Source organism: Struthio camelus, chromosome W (genome assembly GCF_040807025.1).
Source record: "Struthio camelus isolate bStrCam1 chromosome W, bStrCam1.hap1, whole genome shotgun sequence".
In the NCBI taxonomy this organism is placed as follows: Eukaryota; Metazoa; Chordata; class Aves; order Struthioniformes; family Struthionidae; genus Struthio; species Struthio camelus.
Genome location: NC_090981.1, coordinates 54,418,690 through 54,432,780, shown reverse-complemented (window position 1 = coordinate 54,432,780; position 14,091 = coordinate 54,418,690). Strand labels below are relative to the sequence as shown.

Here is a 14,091-nt window from a genome sequence, read left to right as displayed (position 1 = left end):
TTAAGGGACTGACAGTAGTGAAACCACTACAAATGACAACGCTATCATGAGATTCAATATCCGAATGAGACAGGTACTGAAAAAGGATGTGTCACTATCTTTATATAGTGATGATACAATGAAAATATATGGTTAGCCAGAAAGACTTAGCCTTAAAATAAAGGCAAGAAAATCCCTAAAGGTAGAATGGAAGTAATGACATATAGAAATGTACGAGGCTGAACAAAAACCTTTCCATTAAAACAAAACACTAACTGTAAAACCTGGGAGAACATAGGATAAGCAAAAACAGAAATCTGACTTTATGAAAATTCAATGAATACATGCTACTGCAGGCAAAAACAAACAAACATCACAAGTAGAAAAACATGGGGGGGGGGACCTAGACATGTGTGTTTCCATTTTTTCCCCAAGTATATCACAAACAAGAAACTTGAAATATGAAGGAGACGCACTGAATTATCAGAGAGAAAGGAGGGAAGAAATGTAGCAAATAAGATGGACAAAGTACAGCTGAAACAATAAACAATTTCTTTGTACTAAGTCTTTGCCTTGGAGATCTACATGCAAATTCCCGCCCTAAAACCTTTTTTATGGTATTAAAGACAAGGCAGTCTCAGAAGATGAAGTGATAGAAGAACGAGAGGAAACTCATCAGCAAATATTATCAGTAACCCACCGAGCTTCACATCTAAGGGTCCGGAAAGAACACAAGCATGAGTTATTTCTATATAGCACCTCATTATAAACAGCCATGGCCAAGAGGGGAAAAAGGTGATAAAAAACAAAAAAACAAAAAGGATTCCACAGCTCATCCAGGTGACTTGTTTATCAGAAATTCTTAAAATAAATCTAGTGAACCATGTGAGGCAATGAGAATAGTTTAGGTGGACTGTATTCCGCTAGTCTTTTGAAAGACTCCAAAGGAGTTATTATAATGGTGTATACAGAGGAATCACTTTCCTAACTTGGTAACGAAAACTTTCAAGCAAGGTGTTGGTTAAGATTGTATTAAGGGACAAAGATGTTATAAGGCAATGAAAATTAGTTTCACAAATCAAATTCTGAAAAAATGAATAGCGAAGAGCAGAGATTAATGGGAGATTGAAAACATCCTGACAACAGTTAAGTACTAGATTCACAATCTCCTTTGGTAGAGAGCAGTTAATATAAGATTCATAATTTGGAAAAAGGAACAGAGAGGGAAAAAAATTAAAGAGGATGATGTTATTCATTATGATTATGAGAAACTTCAAGGAAACTTAAACATAACCGGGATGAATAGTTAACAAGATCGTAAAGAAAAAACAAGATTGTTAAATATGAGTTAATGCACACGAGACAAAAACTCCCCCCCCCCCCCACTCATACTACAGGATTGCAAAATCGCTATCCAATGAAGAAAATGATTTTGATATCAACTGTGGATCACTCATCGTGCTGAAAAAGCCAGAGTTATGACTGTGTAAGACACAGTGAGCTTTACCAAGAATAGTAAATATTTCATACATAAATGCATAGTATATTCTTATTTGGGAAACCAAGTATACTACTACTTGACTCAGTATTTTAAGTGGTGCTGAAGAAATAAAAAGAATTTCTCAGGCAGCATTAAGACTGATAAAGTCTGGAAGAACTAACAAAGGATGGAATAAGAATATCAACCATCTACCGTAGGTGCATTCTTGCACCTTTTTCCTGAATCATCTTGTCCACTCACTACAGAATGATAACAATGATTTTGATAGATCTTTCTTTGATTCAGTCTGGTAATTAAGAATATTCTGAACTCTGCTTTTATGGTCAAAGCCTCTCAGCACATTACTAAAAGACCTCAAAAGTTTCTGAGGCCTACCAACACTCCATTTTCTTCATGGCTCAAGGCTTCCTCTCAGCTGTCAATGGTATGATGCTCTGGGAACCGGCAAGACCCATCTATACTGGGAATGACAACAAAACGTGTCACTATTATCTCCATCTGCTGGCAGGAAGAAACTACAATCAGGCACCTGGACTAACAAAAATATTAAAAAGAGAATGAGTTCTAAAAAACAGATCCTTAACTCAAGAACAATTGCAATCTTTGGTTTGGTTAAATATTCTATCAAGGCTACTGACTCTCAAACCAAGCACTTCATAGGAAATCTGTAATTTTTCTTGAAATGATTAATCTCTACTAGTTTAGGGCTTTAAAATTAGCCATTGATACTTCACAAATGCACAACACTCAGAAGCATTGCTTGCATGCAATTTTACTTTACTTTTTCAAAGGAAAAGTTTGTTCTGCAGAACAAATAGGTTTCCTGTGGAAACGTAAGATACTGCCGAGAACATCATCAGCACAAATGACAAATTTATATGCTATTTCCAAAGGAATATATGTACTTAGGTGTCTAATTCTCAAAGTAATTTCCTAAATTAATCGAATCAGAAGCTTAGTACTTGCAAATTACTCTGAATGAGTATACACTGTTATCAACACAACTTGCAAACAGAATACTACTGCAGAATGTCTATAAACCCACAGAGCAAAATTTAAAAGCTTGTTTGAGAAGTGTGTATTTCAAAAAAGTCTGTCCTATAAATAATTCCAAAGAACCACCAATCGGGCGGTATACTGCAGTATCTCAATATTTGAGTTGTATCCCTGAGCTTGAAAATTACCACTGTTGCAGAATAATCTACATACATGTATATAAAACTTGCTTTTCATTTACAGACACAGAGGAAGCACTGGACTGATCAGAGTAACCTCACTAACCAAGATCATATTCCTGTGTAATGTATTTTAATTTTTCTGAAAAGCCATTTTTGGCATTCTTCTTAGTAAGGGACTAATTTTCTTCATGTGTCTGCCTAGAAAAATTTTTTTTTTAAACTGTTGCTTATCCATATCCTTAAATATATTTGTATTAGCAGATCTTTCTGTAAATAGTCCTACAAACACTAATTTTATATATAGACAGATACATACATATCTAGATACATCTATATCTATCTACGTGTAAACTTGTATGACATGTATTAAAAATTATGTGGGACAGAATTCTGAACTTATACTCTTAAGTGATGTTTAGTCCCATCGTAAAACTTTATAATAGATTACATAAAGATTGTATCAGGAGACAAACTATTAAAGCTCACAGCAAAACATGCATTCACAAAAATATACTTATTAGCATTTTTTAAATTTTTAGTTCTATCAGGGGAAGTAAGTAGCATTTAAGAAAAAAAAAATTTACAAAATTTCTGTAAGTGATAAAAGTTTCCCCAAAATCTTACCTAAAGAGTGACAAGCTTTACTAAGCTTGCTCTCTTAAATCAGATGATTAAATGGAAAAAATCCAAAATCGTGCTAAATATTAGATCTTCATTGTTTTTGCCACCAATGCTGAGCTTCAGGACAAACTTACCAATGTCTGTGCAGAAACACAGAAGTTCGTTCTGGAAATGAGCATGCAGCTACTTTTGAGTTTCAGAAATGGTGACAAAATAGAGGAAAATTCCACTTGAAAGTACCTACACAGGATGTTTTACTTGCAAGGACAGCAATGCTACAAGGCCGATCATATAGATCAAATTAACGTGGAAAGTTTATCTTCAAATCCTCGTTCTCCTTAAAGAGTTTGCTCCACATTCTGTGAGACTGCATTTTTAGGAGAGTGTCTTCTGCAACTAGTGAGATATTTAGAAGTATTTTTACATGTATGAGGACTATAATAAAGAAATTCTCACTTGAAGTTTTTTTTCCTCTGCCCAGTGGTACAGCATATATTTCTGATTTCACCCATTAAAATATCTATAACATATGTATTTAATTATGAAATTTTCAAACACACTAGAACTATAAAATAGTACCTTAAAAGTGCAAATAAAATTGGTTTTACCGCACCTAGAACAATTAAAGTACTCTTACTACTATTCTAGCATTCCTTACTACTTACCATATTATGATGCTGTCATAAGTAAAACCTAGTTTTTCTTCAGCATGGCCAGTATTACAAAGAAGCTGAAAATAAAAGAAAGCATCCATTATTTACAACTCTTTAAAAAAAACTGATCATTTAAAACTGAAAATATCTGGTAATGCTTTCAAAGAAATCTCAGGAATCAAATTCATCTTTCACTCACGGCAATGGAAAGCGTGCCAGCTTCAGACTGCCTTGAAAGCCTTTGCTGCTGGTATTCCATTCATACATACACCAGACACACACAGTCCTTCCGCCTGTCTTTGGATAAAGGCTTGTACAATTGTATAAGCTGACTATTGGTCAATTTTTAATCTCCACCTACTTCAGTTTGCTCGCCTTGCTGCCTTTCAGCTCTGTTCAGAAGAGCCACGAGATAGGCAGTTGGTACACAGCCTGAACACAGATGAAAGACTGAAGCCGAAGCATACAAGACATTTGCATTCAAGAAGAGGTACGGCTGCAGTGAGAGTCTCAAAGCAAAGAAACAAAGAAAAAAACCCGATGAACTGTGCTCATGTCTTGCAATAGCAAAGGCACGTGAAAAAATTCAGAAGGAGTCACCAATGGTAAGTGTCCTGTAATCGACCTTGATTTTCAGTGGTACAAAACATCCACAAATTCTGTGGAATCAATGACAAGCCAGGCTCATGGTGTTAAAAGTTGAATTCAACACACACACACACACAGAGGAGACACCCATAACCTGCAGAAACTTCTGAACAGTTCAACCTTCTCTGTCGGTTCTGAGCACAGGACTGAAGATTTACAAGTGCAGTATTTATGTCCAAAACCAATCTCAAAGGAGAAATCTAGAGCGTGCTAACATTTTAGCTTCTTGAGAAAAGAAAAACAGTCTCTTTTTTAAGGAGAGCTGATGCTGTTCTCCTTTGGAACAGTGGTAGTTAAATTCCTAAAAAAAAAATCTCATTTACCATGCTAAAATTATAAAATACTTTAATACTAGGTCCAAATCCCAAGTGCTTGTCCAAGCACTTTCAAAAACTCCAGTGACTAAGAATGGCTGCAGTAGATGTGCACTTTGCCCTCTCTTTTCAAAAGCAGCATGCATTCGATTTTAAATCAGTGCAGTATTAACAGCTTCTCCTCAGTGAGAATTTCAGTGAGCGTTCATGCTAGTGAACATTGCTGTTCTGAAATTATAAAAACAATTCTGTGCCATGTTCATTTTTATGTATTTCAGGGCTAACAGTAAGAAACTTATTACAAAAGAAATGAGAACTTAATTTGAAATTGTTGCAAGTTGAAAAATTTAACATGCTCCATACGTCCATTCCACTTTTCACCTCCACCTAAAAATCAGCATTCAAATTCTGTATTTAAGTTAACTGATTTCACTAGCATGATGGTTAAAATACAAACAATATTTGGGTTTATGCTCAACAACTGGAAAGTGTTCCAAGGACCACGTTACATTTTAAGAAATCATTTTTCATCTTGTTAAAATAGTAACATACATTATTAAACTGGCCTGGATCAGTTCCATATTTTGCCTTAAATCTTAGCTTTGAAATACTTTGAGTTTTCCATTTTTCGTAACAGTGGCTATACTCAAAAAAATAGAAGAAAAAAAATGTGAGGAAAGTTATTATATAACCTATTTTTTCCACACCTTTCACATTTAAGTGATAATAAAACTAGGCAATTGCATGCATTAACTGGTTATGGCAGTGTGTCACATCCCACTATCAATCTAATTTTATGACGTGCTGTTGGATTGCCTAAGGCCACCACTGCTGCTTTAGCATTTCTATTGACATCTTATGAACTGTAAAAATTGGCTGGCAGAGTGTAAGCAAAACAGTGTGAGAAGATAGTGAGTAAAATCACTCCATTTTTCAGTTTCAGAAAACTACATCAGTAGTTGTTTAGGTCTCTAGACAAACCTAAAAACCTAAACCTTTCCCAACCATTCCACCACAAACACAAATGAGAAGTCCTACTTTAACATACCAGATCACCCTTAACAGACATTTTTCCTTCTTACAAGAACTGAATATTTCTGAGGTAGGAAAAAACATGTCTCTGGGAAAGCAAAAGATAAGTAATACAATTTACAAAGTAGCTGTAGTTCGGCAAAAGCTGAAAATAAGTGCAATCCTTTCAAACTCAAGGCAAAAGAGAGCTGTCTTTCCAGTGTTATACTTCAAATAAAAATTACACCACTGCTGAAAAATTCCATTTATTTATAAATAGATTAGTTACAGATTAGATATAGAAAAGTATCTTCTAATTAAGAGAAGTTAAAAGACTGTTTACCAAGGCAAATTGGAAAAAAAAGTCACAAAATAAACTACACTAAATACATGCAAAATTCTCCTCTATTCTTAGTTTGTTGTCCAGTTCATTGATCACGCAATAACATTTTTTTGATGGAGATCTTAAGTTCAGTGTTGATTCCAAGGAAATCTGCTTACATGGCAAAGAGGAATTACATTAGCTTAATTCAAACAGAGTTTCACAATTCTGTTTTCAATACAGTATCTTACCCAGGAAGCACAACAGTCTATAGATAGAATTCACACTAATGTAAGAGTTCAACAGGAACCATAACTAGTGGATATGTCATATAACACAGTATTAAGCTGTAGTTGAAAATACTACGTTATCTTCTCAAACAGTTAAGACTAGGAGATAGAGGTTTCATTTTCCACAAGAGCCAAAGAAGAACGCGTGCCTCCCAAATCTCAGCAGCCTCCATGAATTCTTTTACCCTCACTTATGTGTCACAGAGGAAGCAGTAATAAGGATGTGAAAAGGTTTCTGCCGCATTTTTGGTCACAATATTAAACTATCACAGTTTCTCAAAATCTTATCTTTGTATTTGTTCTGGAAGAAACAAAATGTTATCAGGATATTAATGTTATTTTATCTGACAGATTACTCTATATTGCAAATCACTGCCATCAGTACACCTATTTAATGCCAGTTGGTTCAACTAACGTCTTTCTACAATCAGGTCAATTTAGTCATACCTCACTTCCTCACTTCATATTAATTTTATCACCACTTACTTCTTTCTCCACTTCCTCCTATTTTCTCATATTTACTCCATTTTTAATCACTTTTACAACATACCACCAAATGCGTAATGGAAGAGAACGTGGAGGTTATAAGAAAGAAATCAATAAACAGTGGCAAGCATTAAGCAAAATCATTAGAAAATATGTACATACAAGATGTATATAAAAATATCCTGTATTAATTGGATTATATTTGAATAAAAGATCTGCTATGCCAAAACTGATTTTGAAGATATTTTGGGAAATACAGTGAAGGTATAAGAAAGTAAAGATTGTGACCATGCAAGATAGAAAAATGGAATTGGAAGGCGAGAGTTTCTTATGTCCAGAAACACTGAGAATCTTATCTTTAACATATAAGCGTTTTTTCCATCTTACATCAGCTCTGAAAATGAAAGTTAAAAAAAAGCTTCTGAACTTTTAAGATATTATTCAGCTATGACTAATATCATGTTCCCTTTCCCCTCAATCTACCCCTGCAACTGTAACTGAAATAAAGTCAGTGACAACTAGTGACAAAACGCAACATTAAAAAACTAGTTGTTTAATGAATAACAACAGAAATCACAACTATATGATTTCTTACCTGTATCTACTAAATCCCACCTCCTACAATACCCTTCCCCTACTTCTCCTGCCTGCTGTCAACACCCCCACCACCTCCATCCCCCACACAACACTTAAAGCTCTAATATTCTTCAGTCTATGACCCCATCCCCTCTTTAATCCTCTCCCTTAGCCCAAAGCAAAAGTATCTTACCATTCTCTCTCAGTCCTTGCCTATTACCTCTTGGCCTTATGAGTAGAGCTGATTCTGAGATATACACAGGCTAGTAAGCCAACAAATGCTGTGCCTCAGTCTCCTAATAAATCAAGCACAACAGAATTAAGATGCCCCTGCCTGTGCCTTTCACCAGAACCTCTTCAGAGTAACCAGGTCCTCCCCAGTCATCAAGATATTGAAGGCTGAAGGATAAAGCTCGTTCAGTTTTGTTAAAACTCTTCCCTAATGGGGAAGCCAACAGGCACAGCAGCAGGAAGTGGACGCTCAGGAAATAACAGATCAAGTATATGTGCAACGTCACCCAAATACTCTCAGCCTCTCTCATTATGAGGACTAGTAGAGGCAAAATCAATCTACCAAGCAGCCAACTTTCATCAAAGTTGAATGAGACAAAAAAGCTGTGTACACACATATGTACACACACACAATACGCGAGTGTATATAAATATATATATGTATGTATGTTCGTACATATGTTTACTGGTGATAGACTATCACCAAAACGGAAACTAACTAAAAAAATTAAAAAGCACTTACTCTTATAAACACTGTCATCAGTATACTTCATATTGGGAAGAACTCTTAGCATTTTGAGCAACAATGACAGACAATTGAACAAAATCAGAACCTTACCCAGTCCTTTACAAAATAACTTAGAGTATAAGTAGAAGTAATGAGATGAAAAATTCTGTTTTACAGTAAAGTGCTTTACAGTTTCTTTCTTTCTTTCAACGACATTCATAGCTGGAATCATTTAAATACTATATTAGGCAAAACCCTTGAAAACAAACATGCTTATCTTCTCATTTTAGTTTATTTTTTCCAATAACACTGAATCCTCACCCCCCCTCCGATTGAGACACTTTCCCCTCATCAATTCTTCACTACCTTTCCTAGTTAAATTCCAAGAGCATTTACAAACTGATAAAAACCGCACATAACTCTGGCATGTAAAGGACACTGGAAAAACATAAACAAACTGTCAGGTGCAGTAAGTTATCTCCCTTTTTGTATCTGCTAATGGTTGTGTCCCACTAAGAACAGAACACTGGCATGAAAATGAGAATAACTGCACTTATGGCTTTTTTTAGTGGTTCCATGGACCACAGTTCCACATTTGTCCCTATTGATGCACAGACTTGTTCAATGTGAATCTACGCAAAGGGAACTATTAACAAGGAAAGCAGAAATTCTTCTCAGAAAGCAGTCTGCAAGATGAAATATATGCCAAACTGTTGGTCCTGACAGAGGACTTTAATTTCAGGTATGCGCAAACCTTTCCAGTGACTAGATTTCTTTTTACTGACCCATAAATGAGTAGAGCTGCTGAAGCTGCTGTGCACACAACAGTAGCCTGTGGACACTGGTCATATCCAAAAAGTGCTCCTGAAATGCAAATATATTATCATTTTTGCTTGGATGGTGAGTGCACTTCCGAAGTGAGTCTCCTGTCGTTCCACTCGCGGGACTTTGGTTTGTATCTGAGCGGTTCTGAGATGAAATTAAAGCAGAAGATGTGTTCCAGGAACTCACCTAACATGCTTCAACTGTTAAAGGGCATTCAGTTCACAGGACTGGACTAGAGTTAGTCCAAAGTAAGCAGTCCCCACCAAATGCATATTTACTCCTCAATACCAACTGCTTTCCTCTGTACATGTCCTCCTACTGTGCACCCCCTTGCTAACATAGAAAGAAACTTGATCTTACGTTGAAACTTGAACATCGTCATGAAACTTGATCACAGTTATGACTTTCTTTAAGCTCATCTAACAAACTGCACGGATACAAATTTCTGAAATATAAAGCGTATGTGTTTGAGTGTGTGCACAAAGGAAAGAGAATGAGCAGATAAAACTGATTGAAAATAAGTCTATATGATATTAGTTATTAGAGGTTTCCTTGTGTTCCAAGGCCCCCGCTACTTAGGTATTGGCTTTCTTAACAGTTTACACTGTGTAATGTGCTTACAGGATTTATAGCTATAAAAGAATTTATAAGAGAGACTGCAAGATCGGAATTCAAAAAGTTTCAGTGATTTGACAGGAGTGCCCAAACTGGGTAAGAAAAATAACCAAGTGAAGGGAATAGTGTATCATATCACTCAGAGTACTACACAGTTAGAAAGACATGGAAAAGCTGAAAGGAGACCAGAAGAGAAATACAAGATGCCCAGAAAACACCCAGAATTTCAAATACAATAGCAAATTTCAAAAGAAACAAGCGTAAAATGCTACATTTAAGAAAGTGATGGTCATGGGGGGGTGAACAGAAAGTACAAGGATGTATGCAACAGCCCTTCCCCCTCAATACCGTAGAAGAAAGCAAAACAAGATCTGTTAGCAAACTGTAAATTAAATGAGTTAATATGTCATGCAGTTTCCAAAAAGGCAAATTTTACCCTTGGAAATACTAATAGGACTGCATTATGTTTGAGATCAGCAACATTTATTCCACTTTACAGGCTGTTCTCAAAACTGGGTGAGGAACAAACAATTTGGGGCATCACATTTTAAGGCCAGAAAAACTAGAAAAAGTGTAGCAGAAAAATATATAAGGTCAGAAAATACACCCCCGAAGGCTGAGCAATTGGGTTTATTTAGTCTAGGAAAAAAAGCTGGCAGAAGTAAGGTTGGATTGATGTATGTTTAAAAGGAGGAAAAAAAAGTCAGAGAAGGCTGTTATAAAGAAGATACTGTTGAGCTGGTCCTAATGTTTTGTGCATTTGCTTAGTCATAAATGCTGGGTCTTAAATGTATTTAAGGCAAATTCAGTCTTAACTTTAGTACTTTCCTCTCATTTCACCTTCAAACAACATTAAGCAGGTTAATCATTCTAGACCAAATGTAGTGATTTTGGTAGAGCTGAATTCCTGACAAAGCCAGGTATAACTAGCATGTTTTGGACTTTTAACATTGAACAATTAAGATGCAATGTCATTGTAGTATAAGCCCGTAGGCACAAGCAGTACCAGAATATTAAAGCCTGCTTTGTACTTTAGCATTTCATTAGATATTGCTGTAATTCACTAAAATGGAAATGGACTATCGTACCGTTTGAATTCTTGCAATTAAGCACAAATGAATTCTTCTTTAATATTAAAGTGTATTTTTGTCATTAAAACTGCCTATAAATCAACTCTATAAATCAAACTATTTGATATAATGGCAAATGAATGGGAATAGTACAGATTCCTTGACTGAATGATTTAATATTAGTACAAAATTAAACTTACTCTAGGCCAGACAGTGACTAACTTGCAATGAAGCTTTTTTTCATGTTTACTGTCAGCTATGAGTTTTTCATGCTACTTGGATGAGTCATAGCAATATGAGTAACACATCAACATGTCTTGGAAACAGTAGCTCAAAACAACAAAACCACACGAGGTCAACAGCATATTTAATTCGGGTGCACATCGAAACCGTTCAAATTTATATATAATAATAGTCACAGCAATTAATAGGTAAAAATATGATATTATCCTATGGATCCAATTGCTGTCCAATTGCAGTCACTGTAATTTTTTTAAACAGTTTGAACCACCACAGGCAGAGAGACTGTGTAGCAGATTTTACAGTCTCTCCTTTTCTCTTTTTTTCCATAGCAAATTCCACAGAAGCTAAAGAGTTTCTGCTTGATTTAAAATATTTTCTAAAATTTTTGATATCACTGTTGCGTCAAAGAGGAGTCCTTACTGAAACCACAGACACTGATTTGCATCCATGCACTCTTCAAATTTGTTTCACAACCGAATGTTCCTGAGGGGATGTTCTACTCTTATTTGCTACATGTTTCATCGGGGGGTATCAAGTTTTGTCCACAGTGGTACAGCTTTCTGGATGAACTTTATGGTCAGCCAGTATTGCATTTAGATTCAAAGATAGTTGGGCTTTGCAAATGGGAGCCAAGACCCTGAAGCAACAACAGAAGCAGAACAAGAAACAATGCAAGGGCACATGAATAAGATAGATACGCTGGGTGAAAACCTCTGTAGCACCACATGCTACATAGCCCAGTTAAATTTAGCAGCTTAGTCACAAGCTAACAGATATATAGACCAGAGTAGTGAGGGAATGAGGGAATTAGTTCCTACCAAATTGAAAAGTAGTGGGTTTTTTGTATCATTTATGCTGTCAGGGTTAAGCTGAAACGATTAATCATGTTTCATTTTGTCCCTAAAGAAGCAACTTTCTCTTTGAATTAAAAATAAAAAACTCCATAACGACTGTGAATTTTTTTCAGCGTATTATTTAAATATGCTTTTAAGTTTAAAAAGGTACAAAGGATCCCTCAGAAACTAATAACAGAATAAGCTATCTATAATAAAGCCATCTAAATGAATATTTCAAATCCAAATGTTATTTTCCACTAGGTAACTACAATTGTAGAGCTCCTTCTGGTTTTCAGTAACGTATCACTTCCTACCTCTCATGGGGGTGGGGAAAACCCCAAAGAAACAACCAGGAGGTTCTGTTATTAATCAGTAGAAGTTGGGAAACTTCAAGGTGCCTGTCTTATCTAGCTGGCCATATAAATCAAAGACGAGTAAGCCTAGTGAGTTTGCTGAAGCTACAGACATTTGACTTTATAAACTGCAGTGCTGATTGAAGGTGTCACTGACCATTTACTAGAGGTCAACTCGTCAAACTGTTTTCAGGTCAAAATTCAGGTTTGCTTGAATAGCGATGGGTGGTTTGAATGCACATGATTATTTTTGTCCAATATAGATTAGACAGTACTTTATAAGCCCTTTTGCCTTCAAAACTGTGGCTTCAGGTATTAGGTGATGAGCAGTGGACAGGTAGAAAAATTTCTGAATTTATCACAGCTGCAATTCAGAAAAAAGAGAGTACCTCTTCCTAGCCAGAACTGTGAATGCTAATTTCTTACAGCTGAACTTATATGTTATACCACTTGTCAGGTAAGAATAATGTATGTTCAACACAGTCAAGAACATGAACATTAATGTTATTACTAATAAAAAGTAATATGTTATACCACTTGTCAGGTAAGAATAATGTATGTTCAACACAGTCAAGAACATGAACATTAATGTTATTACTAATAAAAAGTAATAGCTAAAACCTGATGAATGAAATGCAGGTTTGAGTAAAATACGCTGCATGTAGCATACATGGTACCATAATTACGGGTGCTGTAGTGACTCAAATACCACTAGTTGTGGTAAACTTTGTGAAAGGAAAGTTAAGGGAAAAAAGGAATTCCATCTCTTAGGCACGTGAATGTCATACAAACTATCTACCTTACAGTATCATTCTTGTAGATAAAGTAACAAATCCTGTTGACTGCTGACCACCATTATCTTAAATAATTTCACTAAAAAATAATTTAACTTCTGTATAAAATCACTGAAGTGTAGGTCAGTAATTTTTATTTTTTTTATTTTTTAAATAGAATACTTACTTCCCTTCTCCTATATACAAAGAAAAAAAAAACACCTTAAAAATCTAGTCGTCTTTCAAGGAAGAAAACCTGAACCTAACATACCTCAGATGTACTAGAATTAATAAGAAACTTACTGTCTACCATGAGTTCTGTCAAGAAAGGTCCATAATAATTTATCTAACTTGTTTCCACATGAATACAAACATTTTGTTAACTCTGACCAAAAAGCAGAACGCTATTTCATCCAAATGTTCATCCATTTCTTAAGAAAGCCAATGTCACCCCAGTCTTCACAAAGGACAAGAAGGAGGACCCAGGGAACTACAGGCCAGTCAGCCTCACCTCCATCCCTGGAAAGGTGATGGAACAGCTCCTCCTGGAGGTCATCACTAAGCATGTGGAAGACAAGAAGGTGATCAGGAGTAGTCAGCATGGATTCACCAAAGGGAAATCATGCTTGACCAACCTGATAGCCTTCTCTGATGGAACGTCTGCCTGGGTAGATGAGGGCAGAGCAGTGGAGGTTGTCTGCCTGGCCTGCAGCAAGGCTTTTGACGCTGTCTCCCATCACATCCTCATAGGCAAGCTCAGGAAGTGCGGGCTGGATGAGTGGACAGTGAGGTGGACTGAGAACTGGCTGGATGGCAGGGTTCAGAGGGTTGTGATCTGTGGTCCAAAGTACAGTTGGAGGCCAGTAACTAGAGGTGTCCCCCAGGGGTCAATACTGGGTCCAATCCTTTCAACTTACTCATCAGTGACCTAGATGATGGGACAGAGTGCACCCTCAGCAAGTTTGCTGATGATACTAAACTGGGAGGAGTGGCTGATACACCAGTCAGCTGTGCTGCCATTCAGAGGGACTTCTGCAGACCAGAGAGTTGGGCAGAGA

The 14,091-nt window shown here is 36.2% G+C and overlaps 1 protein-coding gene across 3 annotated transcripts in view; it reads right to left on the bottom strand.

The window, feature by feature from the left end:
• The window catches only part of LOC104147796 (rapamycin-insensitive companion of mTOR), an 88,748-nt gene that overhangs the window by 53,229 nt on the left and 21,428 nt on the right, over positions 1-14,091 (bottom strand). For 2 of the 3 annotated variants that reach the window (XM_068924722.1, XM_068924721.1), the window contains exon 4: positions 3,945-4,009. In XM_068924722.1, coding sequence (XP_068780823.1) covers positions 3,945-4,009 — 65 coding nt within the window. Of the gene's footprint in view, positions 1-1,855; positions 1,941-3,944; positions 4,010-14,091 lie in introns of those variants that run through there. The other variant, XM_068924723.1, reaches the window with a different exon arrangement.